The following is a 20,217-nucleotide window of genomic DNA, read 5'->3' as shown; positions in this document are numbered from 1 at the left end:
CGGAGAAACGCCTCGTGTTGGTCAGGGACGAAGGACTCATTTAATACCTTGATCCACTGTTATCTGCCGAGCCAATGACCCTGATAAGTCTGATAGCGTGATAGCGGAGGTATTATTAATGGCTTATGCGCAGGGTTTCCCATGGCTTTCGGGGCGGATTTGATAACGACAATCTTCCGCGATGCGGGGTGCAGATGGAGTCACCGTTACAAGTGACACTTGTTCGTAATGGTTACCCGAATCATCCTATCATGGGTATCACCTGAATGTCCGGGATTTGCCCATCTCGTCGGCCGAGGTTCTCCACGCTTATCCCTTGCCGCGATAGCAAGGCGAGGATCGGGGAGGGAAGGACATATATGACGCCCCGGCAGACGATGTCGGGAGCTCTTCCCTGCATTTCGACCAGCTGAGAGCAAGATTGACAGACCATCGCCACAATGACTGCGACGCAGACTATTACCCAAACCGTGCCAACGATCGACGAAGTGAAGGTGGCAATTGATGCAGCCTTGGAGTCGGCGAAAACATCGCTACGAGAGCTCAACCGAGAGGTAGGCATGCAACTCTCCTTTCGCTTGAAACGATTCTGATCATCGAATCAACCGCAGATCTGGTGTAATCCAGAAACAGCCTACCAAGAGCATCGCGCCCATGACACTATCTGCGACTTCCTCGAGAAGCAAGGCTTCACCGTAACCCGTCACGCATACGGACTGGACACCTCCTTCGAGGCACTCAGCGGATCCGGTGGACGCCTAATCAACTTTAATGCCGAATATGATGCACTGCCTGACATCGGCCACGCCTGTGGTCATAATCTCATCACTACCAGCAGTATGGCCGCCTTCCTTGCGCTGTCGACTGTTGTCAAACAATATGGTATTCCCGGTCGCACTCAGCTTTTGGGTACTCCGGCAGAGGAGAACGGCGGTGGCAAGGCCAAGCTGATTGACTTGGGTGCATACAAGGGTGTGGATGTGTCGTTGATGGCGTACGTATTGACCATCCCCTTATGCGGCTTATCGTATCCATTGGGTAGACTTTTCCTTTTGGCATACTGACCTTCTCAGTCACGCAGGACCCAAAGAACTATTCCCTGGTGTTGTAGCGGACAGCGTCGGTGGTGTGCGAATGAACGCTCGGAAAGAAATACATTGCGAGTTCACAGGTCGGAGTGCCCATGCGGGCGGCAACCCTTGGGAAGGAATCAATGCCCTCGACGCCTTGGTGACATCGTACAACAACGTGGCCGTACTGCGCCAGCAACTCCGCCCAGATGAGCGCATCCACTGTGCTTTCCTGGATACGCCCACGGTGGCCAACATAATTCCATCCTACACGAAAGCGTATTGGCAGGTTCGCAGCCCGACTTTGAAGGGGTTGAACCAACTTATGGTCAAAGTGCGGAACTGCATTGAGGCAGGTGCATTGGCTACAGGTTGTGAAGCGAAGATTATTGAGTAAGTCTGTCAACAACTGGAGCAACTGCAGGTGAGCTAACCGGACCAGGAATGAGTTGTATACCGACATCAAGATCAACGACACACTATGCGACCGATATAAAGCGCACATGTCCAAGTACGACCGGAATGTCATTGCAAGTCTTGAGAAGGTCATGACAGGATCTTCTGATATTGGTAGGTGTTCACACTATGTAGTCAGAGTACCTTACTGACTTCTCTAGGCAATGTGAGCTACATTGTCCCGACACTACACACCATGTTTGGTATCACGGATGAACCAGGCTCCTTCCCCCATCATCCCAAATTTGCTGCAGCGGCCGGAACCGATTACGCTCACCAAGAGGCGGTGATTGTAGGCAAGTCGCTGGCCCTGATTGGGTGGGAGATGGTGACGAGCGATGAGTTGTTCGGGATTGCGCAGAAGCAGTGGAAGGAGTGTATTCAGGAGTAAGGCAGGATACACTGTCTCTACGACATTCTCGGCATCACAACACCATCCCATCCTTTGAGTATCTGCTCAGAACCACTCTCATGCTTGATGCCTTGCAGACAGCCATCAGGATGTTTCTCGGTATATCCTCGGCGATATTCCTCGGAGAAGGTGAAACATGGCGTCTGTCACTTTGTTTGTATACCCGATAGAAGTATAATGCTTCCTAGCGCAGATATCGAATGCACGATTGATGACCTAGTCCCTGGCAATACGCCAGCTACTAATAGCCATGCTCAAACCACGGTGACTCCCTAGTGGGTGTCACTAAGACCAGGATGTGAACGTTAGCCCTGCAACGGGGCAAACTACCCCAAATTGAGATCAGACCCCTCTCCAAGTCTGTAGAAATTTACCCTTCAAAGAAGCATACTTTCTAGATACATGCTACCATCTTCAACTACTTTCTGCCCCCCAGCCAGCCCTGTACGAGTCAGTTCCCAGCTGTCCTGCCGCTGACTAAGCGCCTGGAATGTCATTTCGCTTCCAGTCAATTTTGTGTCCCTCCGAATTTCTTTTTCCCGATGAACTTTCCCGCTGCATCACCCACTGCCCCTCGCTTAAAATCCGTGATATCGGCTGTCTTCTTCTGCTTTTTACTAATGCCTGCCGGCTGATCCGACTCCTTCACGAGTGGGCCATTCATTCCATGTCGGGTCGGAACGCGCCTCGCTCGAAGAATGGTATGCCAACCCTTGTCCGAGTTCCCCGGAGTCGGCGGAAAGCTCGGGAAAAAAAAGATCCCAGTGGACGGACAATGGTTGACTGACTGACTGACTCGCATCTTACAGGCTGCAGCACCTGCCGCCGTCGTAAAGTAAAATGCGGGGAGGAGCGTCCAGTCTGCAAACGCTGCTTCAATCTACGACTGAACTGTGAATGGGGGATCCCCGTTAAGCGCGGCAAGGCCAATGCCCCGGTTCGGCATCTGCAGCCCGCGCAACCTCGTTGGCCGACCAGCGATGGCATCACCACTTGCTCCTCCCCATCTGCGACCACTCCCTCTCCTGTTCGTGCTGCCGTGACCAACAGCATTCTTCATCCTCATTATGCCAACACTCTAGCTGCCCTCTGGCATCGGCAGTCCCCCGGACCAGCCCCGGATTTGACCCCGGTTTCCCCAGATGTCAGTTTCCCCACGGGATGGCCGTTTCCGCCCTATGCGCAACCATCGCCACTTTACCGGCCCCTGCCCGGAACAGGTGCTTTGCCCTGCACCAATTCGCTCGTCTTGTCGGAGCATGATCAGAAATACTTCCAGTACTTCCCTTCCTCGTCCGTGGTGTTCTATTACATGAAGAATTGGCAATGGAGCAGCTTCCGCTATCTGTATGAGGGGCCCGCGGCTACCAGCAAGGTCATCATGCGCATGATCTTGGCTTTATCGGCAAGTGATATGCATCGAAATGGCCTGGTAGTCCGGTCACCAGGTCGTCCGACCGCTGAGGATCATGGCCGATACCACTACGGCATGGCCGTCAAGGAGTTCCGCCAATTACTGGAAACCCCTAAACCTCAGGTGTCGTTTGCGGAGCTTGAGATGATCTTCGCAACCATGTTCCTCATGGTCGCGTACGAATGGCAGTTTGGTCATTGCGTGCGTCATCTTCACCTCCATCTGCAGGGAGTGCGGTCTCTGCTGGAGACCCATCCGGAATTGTTCCATGTGCGCGACGTCAACGAGGTGTTGTTGGCAATGGAGGCGGACCAGCCCAGTGATACGGTCTCTCGGGCTTCGTTCATCTCGGACCAGTTCTTACTATGGATACTGTAAGTATGATTTCTGCTGTGCTAGGCGTCGCTAATCGATCAGATACATCGATGTCAATCGTCGGTCGATCGGAACTACAGAGTCGCTCTACGACTACGTGCTCAACTCCGGCAATGAATCCCTTCACCCAGACCATCTGTATCGCTGCGCACGGCTCTGGAGTCGATGTTTCTGGGGAAAGCAATACCCGGATCAGGAGGTATCAGACGACATGGAGAACTACCGGGGGCTGGAGTTTGTACACGTCGGATACACGTTATGGCATAAGCTCTGGAAATGCTTGGACGAGAAACACACCGAGTCTGGCGACGCACTCTTCGCCGAAATGATGACGGTTCGAGATGTATGCCAACCTCTGGTATTATCGTATTATTCATGCTAACCAGTACAGAAATATTCCGACCTTCTTTTGACCGCCAAACTCGCCAGCCCAGGCTCCACCCGCCGCACGCTCAACACCATCTACATGGCCGTGAACAACTTCTACGCCCTGATCCTCTTCCACCGTCGTCTCTTCGATACAGCCCGCCCACCAGCCGCACTGCATCGCCAAGCCCTCAACAACATCATCGACAACGCCCACAAACAATACGCCGCAGACCCGCGTCTATTACGGCGACTACACTGGCCACTCCTAATGGCCATAGTCGAAACCGACGACCCAGCGCAACGCGAGTGGCTACGTGAGCGACTCTACGAGCTGCGATCATTCCACTCAGAACACCTATGGGCCTTTCAACTCGCAGAGGAGGTACTTGCTCGCCAGGACGCGAGCGCAGGGGAGTATGCGAATTTGGCGGAATTGCTGCGCAACCACCAGATCCGTTTGCAGTGATACCATATTTATGATACCTTGTACACCAGATACTTTAATATGTAACCATTATATACATTATTCCATAATTGTCCTGGATTTATGACAAGTTCTCCAAGAAATACGCATCATACGCAACCTCCCCCTTTGCCCTCGTCGCCCGTCCCACAATCACCCGGTTCGTCATCCATCTGTACTTCTCATGTCCTGTCTCCAGTTTAATATGTAGATGGAACCAGTAACTCGCCGGATCAACACCGTCGCCTTCCATCAATGCCTTTAGCACTTCGGGGGGACCGGACCGGGTTCCTTCCGTCCTACACATTCATCAACATTAGCACATACCATCTTCATGGCTTCAATTTAGAAACCTCATTTAGATATAATAGTGGAGAACACCAACCTAACATAAATATACGCCCCATCCTCACTCTTAATCACATAATTCGTATTCACATGCGTCGTCTGGTTCTCTTCCACTAGCCTACCCCTCATGGTTAGTCTTCAATCTCAATTCAAGTTATCAATCACCCATCAAGGTACTATGGGTATGGGCATACATAAAATCCGCTCCTCCCGGAACAACCTCTCCCACGAGATACTTCCCCCTCACGGTGCCGGACTTGATGGGCACGCAGCGTCGACGGCCGTACGGCCCCATGCCGATTTCGAGGGGTGGGTCGACGGCGCACCGGAGGGTGAAGAGGTGGGTTAGGGTTGGGGGTGGGGAGATTGGTTCCATTTTGTTCGTTTTCTTTGTTTTCGGTGGAGGTCAATTGGGGGGTGGATTGGTTTGGAAGGGAGAGAGTTGAGGGTGCTTATGTCTGAGGTGGAAGTATAGATGGGGGTGGGTAGGACTGTTATATGTATATGTGGTTGTGGTTGTGCGTGGAGTACACCAGTGGGGAAGTATACTAATGGGAACGGATATCGGCAGTCGGGGTGTGGGGGCCTCGGAGAAGTATGGTGGTGGTACTGCAGTGTAGAAAGTTGTCTAGTGCTAAGGAGATCGGAAATGAATTATTTATGGTGGTAGTTGTTTGTAGAGGTATAGAGGGTGATGGCTGGAGTGGTGACATCATGTTTAAGTTGGTTTGAGTTGAGTGCTGATCATTGGGTAGGATATATTTTGGGACTGGGGATTGGGATGAAGTTGGACGTGCCATGAATTATTTACTAGTATGTGATTGATGCTTTGGCAGCCTGATTATTGATTCTGAGTCAATGGTAGTGAGGACACAGATACTGGGTATTTCATTCATTATAGGTTATAAATTCTGTGTTTTAATAGCAGCTTGCCATAGTTCAATGGATATATTAACAGCACACCCTAAACGCCTGCCCAGACTAATTATGCACATAAGCCAGTTTCCAACGACTGGACTCCGCGTCGAGCGAGACTGCATCACAATCTGCTCATCCATCAGGCGGGTATAATGTTACACGCTCGTTTGAAGATCGCATCCGCATGCGCACCCTAGCTCGCGATCCGCCAATAAGGGACATGATGACCTTATGATTCTTCCTTCGCTTGACACCGGATAGAATGGATGATGGAATGTTCGTTTACGCGCCACCGACGAGGACGTTGTTAACGGGGATGTGGACTAGATTCAGTCAGTTTACCGATCTAGCAGGGGTTTAATCCAATGGCAGGGGCAGCATACTCAGCTTGACAATGTAACCGATGAATCCCATGATCAGGAAACCAGTACCGACAGCCTGGCTGATCTTGATGAACTCGCGCTTGTCGGCTATATAGCAAAACTTATTAGCTTGAATCCAGGAGTGCTGCACAAGCAACGGGACAACTCACGCTTCTGGCTGCGGTTGACAAACTGCACGCCGTCCCTAAGGAACTCCCGAGGGACGTTGAGAAGCTCTTGCACCTGGTCGGACATTTTGACGAAGCGAAGGAATGGATGCTGAGGTGTCAATGGAGGCGAGGTGGAATGGGGATGGATGATGGACGCGAATGGGCCAGCTGTGCTCTTTTGGTGGTCGGCGAATAATGGCGTCGCTCGGTCGGACTCGAAAGGGGCGGATTATCTACTCTCCGAGGTCCTGGCCACGTATCAGTTGGTTGGTCACGGGTGTGGCTGAGGGATTGTGGCACGGTTACAAATGTGGCTGGTGAGGGTCCCGGTTTACCCCGGATCGTATCCCGAGTTGCTCCATTGGGATAGATACTCCGATTGTGGGGGTTCTCGTTCGCACTCTTCTTTTCTTCTTGACTTCATCTTGGACTCCATGAACCACCATGCTGTTCAATTGTGAATTCCAGCTACTTAATGGAATTTAAGTGCTAGATAGCACTCATTAACGATGAGACTGATCCCAACATACTAATCTCGACTGCTGCTACTTTGGAGGCGTGATGACGGCCAACGAAGCATTGTGCTGCACCAGACAAACTCGGCATCGCTCCATGGAATTGCAGACCAAAACATGCTTAAGAGCGCGTCGCTTGATGCGGGTTTCCTATGATCCATCACAATGAGCTCCAGACGCATGTGTGCAAAGGCTAAAAGCAATGAGTATGGCTGCCTGACGCCAACACCCATCAGCTAGATACAAGTTCTCACTCTCGTCTCCCTGAGACCTGCAAATCATTATTCACAAGATTGCATAAAGGCAATCTACATCCTACCAATGACTGTTCTGCTACAAACATATCGCTGTGATCAAATCCCTCAGGTCGACCTGCATCTCCGCCGGACTAACTACTAGTCTCACCCCGCCGTGCTGCATCGAAATTGCAGCTGGTTGCACTTCCCTATCCGAGCATCGTCTTGCAGGAGCTGAGCTCGGCGATCGACATGATAGTGCATCCCGACCAATAATATCCGCCATGACTATTGAGCTGATAAGCTCTACAGGCTTGATTCGTTCTCATTGTGTCAGCATCAGACCCCGATAAAAATTACAGTACCTAGCAGCTATGGACTGTTGCGATATTTAAGATACCCCTCTCGTTTACTCAACAGCAAGCACCAGGGACCGCCAGTTGAACAGGCACTATGTCTGTCCAAACAGCTTGGGAAGCCTGCGACAAAATCGATACGCTATTCATCCTTGTCTGCTCTGTCTTCTGCTGGCTTATTATCCCGGCTGTCGGGCTCGCTTACTCTGGCTACTCCACTCGTTTCAATAGCATTGCTTCGTTCTATCCCGGTCTTTTGGCGGTCGCCGTCTGCTCGATCCAATGGTGGATGCTGGGATATTCGCTCGCCTACGGTGAAGGCAATGGCTTCTTTGGGGGCTTCAGCAAAGTGTTTCATATCGGCGTCCTCGCTGAACCAGTTGGCTCGATTCCTGAGATTCTTTTCTCAGAGTTCCAGCTCATCTTTTGCGCGACCGTGTGCGCTATCGCAATCGGAGGAGCTTGTGAGCGCGGACGGCTTCTTCCATTGATTCCATTCATCTTTGTAAGAGCAGTCTCCACGTCCCTCGACATTTGCTAATCTCTCTAGCTCTGGTGCACATTCATATATGCTCCTCTAGCCCACATGGTCTGGTCGGAGAATGGCTTTCTCGCGAACCTTGGTGCTCTTGACTTTGCCGGGGGCACTCCCGTGCATATTTGCAGCGGTGCCACCGCCACAGCAATGAGCGTCTACCTCTCCTATCCCCTGTTTCGGTCGCGACGCTCTCAAATTCGAACCCCGCAGCACCTGTTATTGCATCGGCCACACAACACTTTGTGCCAACTGCTAGCACTGATCATTATATGGAATGCGTGGCTTGCCTTTGACGCGGGAACTACGCTCGCTCTCAACTTCAAGAGTGTCATGACCGCCTGCGTGACGAATCTCTGCGCCTCCTCAGGCGCTCTCACCTGGGCGAGTCTGACCTACTGGGAGACTGGAAAGTGGAGCTTGGACAGCACTTTCTTAGGCGCGATCGCAGGACTCGTTCTAATCACGCCGAGCGCAGGCTTCATCGATATGAGCACGGCAATGGGGTTTGGCGTCCTAGGTGCTGCATGCGGGTATCAAGCACTCAAAATCAAGTTCACCAAACGAGCGAAACTTCTGCGCTGGGTCGACAACGGGGACACGTTTGCTACACACTGCCTGGGTGGGTTCTTGGGCACGATTGTAACTGGCCTATTTGCACAACGAGAAGTCGCAGCATACGATGGCGTCACCGACATCGTCGGCGGGTGTTTCTTCGATGGCAACTGGAGACAGCTAGGAATACAAATCGTCGAAGCGCTGATCGGGTTCGTATGGAGCTTTGGGGGAAGCTACATTCTGTATGCCTTGGTGGACTGTGTGCCTGGTTTCGAGGTATTGGCGACGGATGAGTACGTGCACCACCCCCAGCTTATGAATGCAACTAACTTTGGTAGGGACGTGATCGCAGGAATGGACAAATCCCAAATGGGCGAATCTCTGCACGAGGAACAATGGGCCGGAGAAGAAGATTACCATCCCTTCGAGGGAATTCGCTTGTAACATTCAGGCCAGCGCTAGCGCCGTCCAGTCAGAGTAACAACATTATTTTCCATCCTCTATATACCACCATACTGCCAAAAATATAACCTAGTTGAAAACAACAGTCTTGTGTCCGTTGAGCAGGACTCTCCGCTCAGCGAAGTACTTCACGGCCGTAGCCAAGACATTGCTCTCAACGTTGGAACCAGCATGAGTCAACTCCTTGGGGCTCATAGCATGGTTGACACGAACAACATTCTGCTCAATAATCGGACCCTCATCCAAATCACTAGTGACGAAGTGCGCGGTAGCACCGACAATCTTAACACCGCGGTCGAAAGCCTGGTGGTAAGGCTTAGCACCCTTGAAGCTGGGCAAGAAACTGTGGTGGATGTTGATGATCTTTCCGGACATAGCCTCGCACAGCATAGGCGACAGAACCTGCATGTAACGGGCCAGAACAACCAGATCGATGTTGTGTTCGCGGATCAGCTCCAAAATGCGTCCCTCCTGCTGGGGCTTGGTGTCGGCGGTGACGGGGAGGTGCAAGAAGGGGATGTTGTAGGTAGCAGCCAGGGTAGCGAAATCGGGGTGGTTGGAGACGATCAGAGGGATCTCGATGGGGAGCTGGCCGGTCGAGGCGCGGAAGAGGAGGTCGTTGAGACAGTGGCCGATCTTGGAGACCATGATCAGCACGCGGGGCTTGGAGGAGGCGGGGACGAGCTGGAAGGTCATGGTCAGGGACTCGGCGGTGGGTTGGAAGGCGGCGCGCAGGTCGTCGAGGGACTTGGCAGGGGAGGATTCATCCTTGAAGTGCACGCGCATGAAGAAGCGCTGGCTGGTCGGGTCGCCATATTGGCTGCTGTCGATGATGTTGAGGTTTTGTTGCACCAGGTAGGCGGTCACGGCGTGGACGATGCCCGGGCGGTCGGGGCAGGAGAGGGTGAGGATGTAGCTCATTGTGGTGGTTGCTGCAGGGAGATACTGTGGTGGTGGGGTGATGTTGAATCAAGCAATGGTTGCTCTTAGGAATGACTTCAGTTCCTGACAACGAAGCAGAATTGAATTTCGGCCGTTGGGCGCCCCGCCGCGAAACAGCGAGGATCTTTGCCCGGTTTCGGTCATGATTTGATGACTCAGGCGGGGTGCGGTGATTGATAAGATTAGGGCTTTCCGGTAGGGCTACGCTGCAAGTCACATGGTCTGCACTGGATTTCCTTTTTGGGCTCGTGAGATGGTTGTCCCGTGCGGATTGCCGGATGCACAACGGCATTGTCTCCTGCTTATTGTGGCGGCGCCACCAGACTGCCGGATTGCCATTTTGGTAAAGGGAACCGTCTCCTTTGAGGTCGCTTGTCACGATGGCTTCAAGATTGGGCAACGAGGAAGCCAGTCTACTCTACGTGCCATGCCGGGATGCGGTCCGTATAGCCGTAACATATCCTTGATCAAGGAGTTCTGAGATAGGCAGCATACATTTGCAAAGGTATAAAGAGCTCGATCCTCCCCTATGTTCATCATCACAGCATTCGCATTCATCACAGCAGAACTCAGAAGCCCAAGAGCTCAAACAGTGAATCGCAATGTCTTCCTTTCAGATCTACCGAGCAGCTCTGCTGCTCTCCATTCTTGCCACTGCCAATGCTCAGCAGGTTGGAACCTACACCACTGAGACGCATCCGTCTCTGACTTGGCAAACCTGCACCAGCAGTGGCAGCTGCACTACCAACAACGGCGCGGTGGTCATTGATGCCAATTGGCGCTGGGTGCACTCGACCTCCAGCTCCACCAACTGCTACACCGGCAACGAGTGGGACACCTCGATCTGTACCGACGATGTGACCTGCGCTGCGAACTGCGCGCTCGATGGTGCCACCTATGAGGCGACCTACGGTGTGACCACGTCCGGCGACGAGCTGCGCCTGAACTTCGTCACCCAGGGCTCCAGCAAGAATATTGGATCCCGGCTGTACCTCATGAGCGACGACAGTACCTATGAGATGTTCAAGCTCCTCGGCCAGGAGTTCACCTTTGACGTGGATGTGTCCAACCTCCCCTGTGGTCTCAACGGCGCGCTGTACTTCGTCGCCATGGACGCTGATGGCGGCACCTCAGAGTACTCTGGCAACAAGGCCGGCGCCAAATACGGTACCGGATACTGCGACTCGCAGTGCCCCCGCGACTTGAAGTTCATCAATGGCGAAGCCAACTGCGACGGCTGGGAGCCCTCTAGCAACAACGCCAACACCGGTGTTGGCGACCACGGCTCCTGCTGCCCTGAGATGGACGTCTGGGAAGCGAACAGCATCTCCAACGCCTTTACCGCACACCCATGCGACTCCACCAGCCAGACCATGTGCGACGGAGACTCCTGCGGTGGAACTTACAGCGCCAGCGGCGACCGCTACAGCGGCACTTGCGACCCCGACGGCTGCGACTACAACCCCTACCGTCTGGGTAACACGGACTTTTACGGCCCTGGCCTGACCGTCGACACGAACAGCCCCTTCACGGTCGTCACCCAGTTCATCACCGACGACGGCACCTCCTCCGGTACCCTGACCGAGATCAAGCGGTTGTACGTGCAGAATGGCAAGGTCATCGCCAACGGCGCTTCCACCTACTCCAGCGTCAACGGCAGCTCGATCACTTCCGATTTCTGTGAATCACAGAAGACTCTGTTTGGCGATGAGAACGTGTTTGACACGCACGGCGGTCTCGCGGGCATGGGCGAGGCTATGGCAAATGGAATGGTCTTGGTCTTGAGTTTGTGGGATGACTACGCCGCTAACATGCTCTGGCTCGACAGCGACTATCCCGTTAACTCGTCGGCCTCGACACCGGGTGTGGCTCGCGGTACTTGTAGCACTGACTCGGGTGTCCCGGCTACTGTGGAGGCGGAGTCGCCTAATGCGTATGTTACGTACTCGAACATTAAGTTCGGGCCCATTGGCTCGACTTACTCCAGTGGGTCATCTTCGGGGTCGGGGTCTAGCTCCAGCTCCAGCTCTACTACCACGAAGGCGACTTCGACGACCTTGAAGACTACCACGACGACCAGCAGCGGTAGCAGTTCGACCTCGGCGGCGCAGGCATATGGACAGTGTGGTGGACAGGGCTGGACGGGTCCGACCACTTGTGTGAGTGGATACACTTGCACATATGAGAATGCGTACTACTCGCAGTGTCTGTAGACAGTGCCTGAAGGGGGATGAAGAAGCAGTGTGGGGGGATTAGTTAGTGAACGGTAGTTAGCACACGTACTACAATTTAGTTAAGATTACTAGGGAGCAATATGACATGATCACTTGACGCCGAATCTACCAACCACGTTCCCTAAGTCACACTACGGCACTATACCAATACTTAGTACTATATACAATAAATTAACTTCCCGTACCCGAGGCCCAACCTAGGCACAACCCAATCAATCAATCAACCCTCACCTAATTAAATCCTTCCCCTCTCCTCACATATCTGCAGAACATCCGTGCGGAAAGCCTAAAGTAGTGCTGACATGACCAGCGCCAATCCCAGACAACACCACATGGCTGGACGGGATATTCTCCGCACCCAATGCATGCATCCTCTGCAGGAAGCTTGGCTAGTTTACTTTCCGTTCCCCCTTTCCCGAAGCGATGACGATCCGGTCCTTTCCGGATCAGCAAAGGGGAAGAGCATGAACCAAGTTACCTACAAACCGGTTGGTTCTGGGTTTCTTTTGCGCACCCGTGACGAATCCGGTCGCCCGTTCTTGTTTAGGAAGTAGGCCGATGAGTTTCTGATGGAGTGGTATGGATTGTCGGTCCGACTGCCGGGTAGGTGAATAGTATTCTGGCAGAATGTGCGATGGTCGATGATGGGATGGATATAAATGACTGACTTCATCTGTTTTGACAAATTGGTATGAAGCATAGCCAGAGAAAAGAAACGGCTACTGTGTGACAGGGCAAGATGAAGACTCTCTCCCTTGTGGCTGTCCTGCTCGTTCAAGCCTGGACTGCGAGTAGCAGTCCGAAGGCGAAGCGGTCTTCGGGCTTTCAATGTACCTCTTCCTTTTCTACTACTCTTTTTGGAGACACATATTGATAAGTGAGCAGGGTTCGGTAGCAACGAATCCGGCGCTGAATTCGGCTCCGGGAATATCCCCGGCACTTTGGGCACAGATTACATCTGGCCTGATGCGACGGCCATCGAGACGCTGCATAGTGCAGGGATGAATATCTTTCGCGTGCCGTTTCTCATGGAGCGGTTGGTGCCTAATGAGCTGACTGGTGCGGCGGATGCGACGTATATGGCTGATTTGAAGGCTGTAAGTTACCCTACTGGGTGTAAGATGCGCTGATGTTGATGATTATGGGGATGTGGTGTAGACGGTGCAAACCATTACAGATCTGGGTGCTTATGCAGTGGTTGATCCGCATAATTTTGGGAGATAGTAAGTCTTTCCCTTCCTTTCCTCTCCTTTAGTATAGAACTAATGTGGTATGCTATCCAGCTACGGCAACATCATCACCTCGACCAGCGACTTCGCAGCCTTCTGGACCACCGTAGCCAGCGAGTTCACCGACAATGACCTAGTCATCTTCGATACCAGTACCTACCCTACCTTCCCCAATCTTCAGCAGCATATACTAATAGTGAGATAGACAACGAATTCCACGACGAAGACCAAACCCTGGTCCTCAACCTCAACCAAGCCGCCATCACGGCCATCCGCGCCACCGGCGCCACCACGCAATACATCTTCGTTGAAGGCAACTCCTACACGGGCGCCTGGACCTGGACCACCACCAACACCAACCTCGTCAACCTGACCGACCCCAACGACCATCTCATCTACGAAATGCACCAGTACCTGGACAGCGATGGCTCCGGGACGAGTTCGACGTGCGTCAGCTCGACGATCGGTGCGGAGCGCATTGCCGATGCCACGAGCTGGTTGAGGGAGAATGGGAAGCAGGCGGTGTTGGGAGAGTTTGCGGGCGGCGCGAATAGTGTTTGTGAGGAGGCGGTCACGGGCATGTTGGATGCGATGGTCGATGCGAGTGATGTTTGGTTGGGCGGTATGTGGTGGTCTGCTGGACCTTGGTGGGGGGATTATATCTTTTCGTTGGAGCCGGATGATGGCATTGCGTATGAGTATTATTTGGACGTGTTGGAGGGGTATACTCCTGGTTCATCCTCTTCTTCGGGGGGTACGACTACTACCGCTGCGGCAAGTACGAGTAGTACCTCTGCTGCTGGGAGTGCTACCACGAGCAAGGTGACTACTACCACTGCTGCTGCTACTGCTACATCGACGGCTGTGGCGGCGCACTATGCGCAGTGTGGTGGGCAGGGATGGACTGGGGCGACGACTTGTGCGGATGGATATACCTGTACGGTGGAGAATGCGTGGTATTCTCAGTGTTTGTGATGAGTTACTTAGGTATATATCTCAATGAGCGAGTGAGGATGATATGTGATGTTGTATACCAAGTATTGACAATTTGACGAGTCTCGGCTAAGCGCGTTCCCGGCCGGCAATGGGAATTGCCGCGGATCTGCCCCGAAGGGTTTATCCATTTCTGTGGGGTGTGATTGGGTGCAGTGAGGCATATGCAGTGAGACAGGGTTAAGGTTATTTTACGCTGAGAATCATGTGCAATTCGCATGATATTGATGTGTATTTTCATAATCCCTTCTACTTTCTACTTTCTACTTAGGGATGCTATGGGTAGGTTGTGAGTGAGGTAGAGTACGTATCTTTTCTGGGAAGAGAGTCTAGTTCAATTGTTTTGATTTGACGGAGGCATTTCAGAAACTTTCTGACTCGAAGAATATATTTGAAACAAAATAAATAGTAGAGGAGTTAGGCATTGGAGTGTGCTGAAATAGTCTATAATGAGGGCTGAACTGATAGATCTGGAGGATTGGCAGCGCACGTGCCATGCCTCAACATCCACAATGGCAGAACCAGATATCTCTCTTATTGGATAGGACTGATTGCATAATGGATTGAATTTGAATATTATCACAAATCAAGTGATAATTGAACCCTTGATCATACTTGATATTTCTGCTGTATCGGCAACCCCGGATTGCCGGTCGCGGATGCCGGCTCCCCGCATTACCGCATCGGGCGAAATATCGGCTGCGCTTCTCGCCTTCATTCCCGATCGCATCTTTGGCTCTTCCTCTTCATCTTCTCCTGTCTCCAGGGGACTATGTTCCGTGCCATTGCTCGTTCATCTCTCTTCTCTACTATTCCTACCAAGCATACCTCCCTCCCTCTCTCACACACAGCCTCCCTCTTCACCCCTACCGCCCCCGCCAACATGAAGCATCATCTTATGGTCGGTACCTGGACCCCTCCAGGCCGCATCTACACTGTCGCTTTTGACGATGAGGCCCTCACTCTCGACCTTGTCAAGAAGACCGACATTCCCGAGGCTGAGCCCATCTCCTGGATGACTTTCTCGGTAGGCATACCCTTCAATGCGTCCTCCGCTGCTCCCCGCTCACTCCCCTCTAGCACGACAAGAAAGCCATCTATGGCGCCGCCATGAAGAAGTGGAACAGCTTCGCCGTCCACAGCCCTACGGAGATTGTTCACCAAGCCTCTCACCCCGTTGCTGGTCATGGTGTGTATTCCCTACCACTAAACAAACCACTCGAATCCCGCTAACTTCTCAGAACTCGCCGCCAGCGCCGACACCAACACCCGCGCCATCTTCGTCCTCGCCGCCCACAAGCCCCCCTACAACGTCTACGGCAACCCCTTCTACAAATACGCCGGCTACGGCAACGTCTTCTCCGCCGGTCCCGATGGCGCTCTCCTCGAGAACATCCAGAACTACGAGTACGAGCCCAACACCGGTATCCACGGCATGGTCTTTGACCCCACCGAGACCTACCTCTACTCCGCCGATCTCCAGGCCAACAAGATCTGGACACACTTGAAGGACCCCGAAACCGGCAAGCTGACTCTGGTCGACTGCATCGAGGCTCCATCTCCCGATGACCACCCCCGCTGGGTCGAGATGCACCCCAGCGGCAAATACCTGTACGCCCTGATGGAGGCTGGCAACCGTCTGGCCGTGTACGTCATCGACGAGCGCACCCACAAGCCCGTCTTCACCCACATCACATACCCCCTGTTGCCCCAGGGTCTGCCCCCGCGCAACAAGTACCGCGGCGACGTTACCTTCACCACCCGCAGCGGCGAGTACCTCTTTGCCACGACCCGTAGCAACCACTTCGATGTCACGGGTTACATCACGGCGTTCAAGCTGGGCCCGAACGGTAACATTGAGAAACAGCTGTTCATTCACCCTACGTCGACGAGTGGTGGACACTCGAACGCGGTTAGCCCGTGCGACTTTAGCGATGAGTGGTTGGCGCTGTGCGATGACCAGCTTGGATTTGTCGAGATCTACCGCTTCAAGGATGAGACGTTGGCTCGGGTTGCGAGGGTGGATATCCCTGAGAAGGGATTCGGTATGAATGCTATTTGGTATGATTAATGGAAAAGTATATATAGAATGTAAATAGATGATGATATGCTTTATGCCTCTGCAGAGGATATACCAGTGATTATGCAGAATACTAAAAGCGATAGTACAGGAATCACCAGAAGTATCTCCTACACTACTGACTACAGAGTAGAAGTACAACCCAACCAGAGAATGTAGTTGACACCTCAACATAGACTAATACAATGTACTCACTACTACATCTATGACACTCTACTATAACTATTATCAACCTACCAGATCAGATTACTGCTGAGATCCCGCCCTAACTGAACTGTCATTCCCTCCCAAAACAATCCTCCTACAGCTCCTAGACCTTATAAAATCAAACCTGTACAAAATAGCTAGCCGAAGTGCAAGTATACAATCACGATATGATATATCAGAATCTTCCAAAGTACTCTTCATGCTCACTAACAAAACTATATAATAATACAGCGCTGATTATACCAGCAGTGAAGCATTCAATGAAACAAATACCTCACCCCGAATGAACCCGAACAGGCCCCAGAACCACAACCGCCCCTCTCAAGGTCCTCCCTGAGAAACACATCCAAGTTTCAAAGTACAGATCCCGAATAACAAATCCCGATTCACCATACAATAACCCCCTATAACACAGTATACTAAGGTGATATCTGCAAGCAAATCCCTGATACTTGTTCCTTGGCCAAGTAACTAAAAACTGTGGCTACCATATAGTAAGTACTGGTGATATATCATATCATATCACATCATACTTATCCTGTCATGTCATGTCATGTTATGATGTACTCCACCATCGGCTTGATTTAATTATAGTAAATACGTTCGCTAACGGCGGCAGCAGGATCCTTCGTACTATTACTATTATACGAATACGAATAGGACGTTGTCGAATAGTATATTTCTTGGCTTGGTGGTTAGTGCGTCGATATTATATCACAGTACTATATATACAATAGTAGCAACTGAATTCTCCAGACATAGTTGACTATTTACTAGCATTTTACCTCCAAAGTACCGTTACTCCAAGTAACAGTAACGACTCTGCAAAGTATACATAGTAGTAGTAGTAGTAGTAGGAGGAGGAGGAGGAGGAGGAGGAGGAGTAAACATACTCTTGCACCGGCTGTATTCTCCGCCCAACCGGGATGCATCCCGAACTCAATACTTCAAATTCCCTGCATATGCAAACTGTCGGCAATTGATTGATTGATCGATCGGTCGATCGATCATCAACCACCGAATGTGATCTATCAATCGAGAAGTCCGGGGTTCGTCCGAAATGTCAGATCCCGATGCAAGTTTACCAAGCTTTTCTAGATCTGACGAGTCCAGATCACTGCCAAGTAAGTTACTTCGTATGATCGTATACGGTTTCACCATGAAACCAACCCAACCCAGTATGAAGTAAATCATTATATTCATGCGCTCGCTCTATGCAATATGCTATAGATGCAATATATGCGATGTTCATTATTCCCAAAATATAAGGAAAAAGAAAAAGAAAAAAAAATAACAAAGGAAAGATCCACCCACTCCAGCCCAATGCAACCCGAATAACGTATACACCCAGGGGAATCAATCGGAAAAAAAGTCAAAGGTATCAGTATCAGACATGCTCCCTCACCCCCACAGTAGTCTGTGACGTGCCTCCCGAGGAAGTCTGCGTCACTTCAAACGTCCGATGGATACCTAATCCCATGCCTAATTCCAAATCAGACCCCTCGGGGATTGTTCCATGCGTCCGCTCCGCGTTGCCCGAGGATCCCGTCAGCCGTTCCTCACTGCTGTTCGATGACCCGCCGCGCCAGAGTCGCGTATCGGGGTCCACCTGGCTTTGGATCGTCGTTACGGTCACGGCCAGTTTGTCTGGCCGGAGACGGTTCTGCACGGCGGCTTCGTCGAGCGAGCCTAGTGGGTAGGGCCGGTCGTGACTGCGTCCCATGCCGCCGCTTTTGCCGAGCGGGCGCGAGCCGGAGGGACCGGGGAATGGGGATGCGTCGTAGTTATGGTCGGCGCTGGAGCCGAGCCATTTGCGGAGAAGGGGGCGGAGGGTGGCGAGACTGCCGGCGGTGATACCTAGGCCGCATTCGATGTTGGACCAGAGGGCGATTTCGACGGTTGCGTCTGGCTGAGGTTAGTAAGGGGTTTGTGTGGGTTTGGATAGAGTGAGAGGCGTACAGAGAAAGTCCCAGTCCGCAAAGGTATGTACCCATGGGATACGGATGATGGTAGCAGAGGAGGCGCTGTTGAGGTTGGTTAGTTTCGTCGGTTATGCTTCGAAGCAGCGAGGTAACATACATGCATGCCATACTCAGAATGCCCACCACAGCCATTTTCGTTTTATGCTTCATATGCAACTTGCGCACAAGGAAGATAGGTAAAATGCCGACGGTAAAATCGCACAGTGCTGCGAACCCACTGTATACGTAGGTCATGGCGATGACGATTTGAATGTCCATGCAATGGCCGTGAATATCCGGGTTGAATGCCTTGCGAGTCCAGAAGTAGGCGAGTGGCTTGCACTGCAGCAACATGATGAACATGAAGACCATGCCGGCAACGACGGTCAAGACCATGACGGTCCAGAGGATCCAGATATGGAGGCGTCGAACAGTGATGCGCATCAAAAAGATGCAGACGGAGATTTTACAGGCGACGGCCGCAAAACAATATGCGATCTCACAAAACCACCAGTACTATATTCGGGATAGGTTAGGTTGGATGTAGGGAGGTGAAAGGAATAGGAGTACCGACCTCCATGGCGGTTACACGCTGATGCGCATCCAAGTCTTTGAAACGTCGTCCAGTACCGTATAGACTGCCTCCAATCATACATCCCGAAAACATGGCGTAGAAGCCCTAGACATGCTGCTGATTAGAACACCATGCGTTGAAGTCAATACAGGATCAGACGTACCATGGCCACCACCATGGCCCAGTCATCCCAGCCGAAGGCTCGCACGATCCATCCGCGCACATAACATCGTAGTATGACAGTCACACACGCAACTGACATAAAGGCGGCCGCAACCGCCTTGACCTCGAGGCTGCGGTCATCCTTAGCCATGCTACAGACGCAGTCGAGGCATGTTCGAGAAAGCTCAGCTCAGCTCCCGTGGGGTGGGGATGACCCAATATATGAGAAGGCCCGAAATGCCGGGGAGGTCCAGAACCAGTACCGGGACTAGCAGTAGACACGAAGCTAATCGCGTCGGATCCCAAACGGTGCAGAACTAGTCGGGTCGCAGATGTTCATCCGCCCTCTGCCAGGAGATGGTGGTGGGCTTGTGCGCACTCCTAAAAGAGAAGGCGATCTACGTAGGACTAACTTGAGCCAGGCGAGCTGAGCAGGCTCGCTTAGTTGGACTGCAGGAAGTGTCAATTTGTTTCTACTTTTGCAGATGTTGGACCGTGTCCACGGTCCAGTATAATTGCGGTGGATTCAGGGCTGGCAGGCCGTTGTTGGGTCTTGTTTATGGATGGGAGACGTGAGCGGACTCCCTTCGAGTCAGGGCCCGTCTGTGAATGGCTTCTGATTTCTTAAGCGTGTTTGCGATTAGTCTGAATTTGGAGGTGGAGGAGATGCTGCTCCAGCCTGTCGGTAGTTTCAGTGCATCAGTGGACGTCAATTGGGTGCGTGGTGCTGTAGATCCACTTCGGTCGGATTTGCCACCAGGAAAGGAAGCATCCCCGACGGACGAGTCAGGGACGGTGCAGAAATTTTATACTCTA

The 20,217-nt window shown here is 52.1% G+C and overlaps 9 protein-coding genes across 9 annotated transcripts; 6 read left to right on the top strand and 3 right to left on the bottom strand.

Annotated features, from left to right (window-relative positions):
• Window positions 1–425: 425 nt before the first annotated feature.
• BO85DRAFT_466772 (M20 family metallopeptidase) lies at window positions 426–2,154 on the top strand. The gene is made up of 5 exons (XM_025662146.1): window positions 426–554; window positions 612–994; window positions 1,074–1,463; window positions 1,513–1,640; window positions 1,688–2,154. The coding sequence occupies exons 1-5, from the start codon at window positions 441–443 to the stop codon at window positions 1,915–1,917; spliced, it is 1,245 nt and encodes a 414-aa protein (XP_025518101.1). The 5' UTR covers window positions 426–440; the 3' UTR covers window positions 1,918–2,154.
• A 451-nt stretch (window positions 2,155–2,605) lies between these two features.
• On the top strand, window positions 2,606–4,562 carry BO85DRAFT_366561 (Zn(II)2Cys6 transcription factor; the record flags this gene model as incomplete). Its single annotated transcript, XM_025655786.1, has 4 exons — window positions 2,606–2,639; window positions 2,748–3,726; window positions 3,770–4,070; window positions 4,119–4,562. 4 exons carry the CDS (start codon window positions 2,606–2,608, stop codon window positions 4,560–4,562), a joined length of 1,758 nt encoding a protein of 585 aa, XP_025518692.1.
• A 1,545-nt stretch (window positions 4,563–6,107) lies between these two features.
• Window positions 6,108–6,442, bottom strand: BO85DRAFT_485337 (translocon subunit SSS1; the record flags this gene model as incomplete). The annotated part of the gene is made up of 3 exons (XM_025663322.1): window positions 6,108–6,148; window positions 6,209–6,295; window positions 6,358–6,442. 3 exons carry the CDS (start codon window positions 6,440–6,442, stop codon window positions 6,108–6,110), a joined length of 213 nt encoding a protein of 70 aa, XP_025518690.1.
• A 1,119-nt stretch (window positions 6,443–7,561) lies between these two features.
• On the top strand, window positions 7,562–9,001 carry BO85DRAFT_365726 (ammonium transporter; the record flags this gene model as incomplete). The annotated part of the gene is made up of 2 exons (XM_025655752.1): window positions 7,562–7,969; window positions 8,015–9,001. The coding sequence occupies 2 exons, from the start codon at window positions 7,562–7,564 to the stop codon at window positions 8,999–9,001; spliced, it is 1,395 nt and encodes a 464-aa protein (XP_025518691.1).
• BO85DRAFT_446747 (formyltetrahydrofolate deformylase) lies at window positions 8,626–10,050 on the bottom strand. The gene is made up of 2 exons (XM_025659570.1): window positions 8,896–10,050; window positions 8,626–8,850 (listed from the first exon to the last, which is right to left on the bottom strand). Exon 1 carries the CDS (start codon window positions 9,938–9,940, stop codon window positions 9,089–9,091), a length of 852 nt encoding a protein of 283 aa, XP_025518100.1. The 5' UTR covers window positions 9,941–10,050; the 3' UTR covers window positions 8,626–8,850; window positions 8,896–9,088.
• A 202-nt stretch (window positions 10,051–10,252) lies between these two features.
• cbhB (putative 1,4-beta-D-glucan-cellobiohydrolyase) lies at window positions 10,253–12,299 on the top strand. Its single transcript, XM_025654699.1, has one exon. The coding sequence runs from the start codon at window positions 10,564–10,566 to the stop codon at window positions 12,172–12,174; it is 1,611 nt and encodes a 536-aa protein (XP_025518099.1). The 5' UTR covers window positions 10,253–10,563; the 3' UTR covers window positions 12,175–12,299.
• Window positions 12,300–12,934: 635 nt separating this feature from the next.
• egl2 (putative endoglucanase) lies at window positions 12,935–14,495 on the top strand (the record flags this gene model as incomplete). Its single annotated transcript, XM_025664479.1, has 5 exons — window positions 12,935–13,025; window positions 13,081–13,292; window positions 13,354–13,418; window positions 13,479–13,576; window positions 13,630–14,495. The coding sequence occupies 5 exons, from the start codon at window positions 12,935–12,937 to the stop codon at window positions 14,397–14,399; spliced, it is 1,236 nt and encodes a 411-aa protein (XP_025518098.1). The 3' UTR covers window positions 14,400–14,495.
• Window positions 14,496–15,300: 805 nt separating this feature from the next.
• On the top strand, window positions 15,301–16,488 carry BO85DRAFT_365424 (lactonase family protein; the record flags this gene model as incomplete). The annotated part of the gene is made up of 3 exons (XM_025655738.1): window positions 15,301–15,444; window positions 15,498–15,606; window positions 15,659–16,488. 3 exons carry the CDS (start codon window positions 15,301–15,303, stop codon window positions 16,486–16,488), a joined length of 1,083 nt encoding a protein of 360 aa, XP_025518097.1.
• Window positions 16,489–17,878: 1,390 nt separating this feature from the next.
• BO85DRAFT_220996 (putative integral membrane protein) lies at window positions 17,879–19,781 on the bottom strand. The gene is made up of 5 exons (XM_025654697.1): window positions 19,403–19,781; window positions 19,240–19,344; window positions 18,784–19,181; window positions 18,664–18,728; window positions 17,879–18,609 (listed from the first exon to the last, which is right to left on the bottom strand). Exons 1-5 carry the CDS (start codon window positions 19,550–19,552, stop codon window positions 18,092–18,094), a joined length of 1,236 nt encoding a protein of 411 aa, XP_025518096.1. The 5' UTR covers window positions 19,553–19,781; the 3' UTR covers window positions 17,879–18,091.
• Between the last annotated feature and the right edge of the window lie 436 nt (window positions 19,782–20,217).

This window comes from Aspergillus piperis (assembly GCF_003184755.1).
Source record: "Aspergillus piperis CBS 112811 unplaced genomic scaffold BO85scaffold_4, whole genome shotgun sequence".
Lineage (NCBI taxonomy): Eukaryota > Fungi > Ascomycota > Eurotiomycetes > Eurotiales > Aspergillaceae > Aspergillus > Aspergillus piperis.
Note: the sequence above shows the minus strand (reverse complement) of the source record. Positions and strands in the feature narration are given on the sequence as shown.

Excerpts from the sequence above, each read along its gene's own strand:
- cbhB (XM_025654699.1), top strand. The coding sequence starts at position 10,564 with ATGTCTTCCTTTCAGATCTACCGAGCAGCTCTGCTGCTCTCCATTCTT.
- BO85DRAFT_220996 (XM_025654697.1), bottom strand. The coding sequence starts at position 19,552 with ATGGCTAAGGATGACCGCAGCCTCGAGGTCAAGGCGGTTGCGGCCGCC. Across the intron at positions 18,729-18,783 it reads ATTCTGAGTATGGCATGCAT|CGCCTCCTCTGCTACCATCA; the intron begins GTATGTTACCTC and ends CAACCTCAACAG. Across the intron at positions 18,610-18,663 it reads TGCGGACTGGGACTTTCTCT|ACGCAACCGTCGAAATCGCC; the intron begins GTACGCCTCTCA and ends AACCTCAGCCAG.
- BO85DRAFT_446747 (XM_025659570.1), bottom strand. The coding sequence starts at position 9,940 with ATGAGCTACATCCTCACCCTCTCCTGCCCCGACCGCCCGGGCATCGTC.
- BO85DRAFT_466772 (XM_025662146.1), top strand. The coding sequence starts at position 441 with ATGACTGCGACGCAGACTATTACCCAAACCGTGCCAACGATCGACGAA. Across the intron at positions 555-611 it reads TACGAGAGCTCAACCGAGAG|ATCTGGTGTAATCCAGAAAC; the intron begins GTAGGCATGCAA and ends AATCAACCGCAG. Across the intron at positions 1,464-1,512 it reads TGTGAAGCGAAGATTATTGA|GAATGAGTTGTATACCGACA; the intron begins GTAAGTCTGTCA and ends TAACCGGACCAG.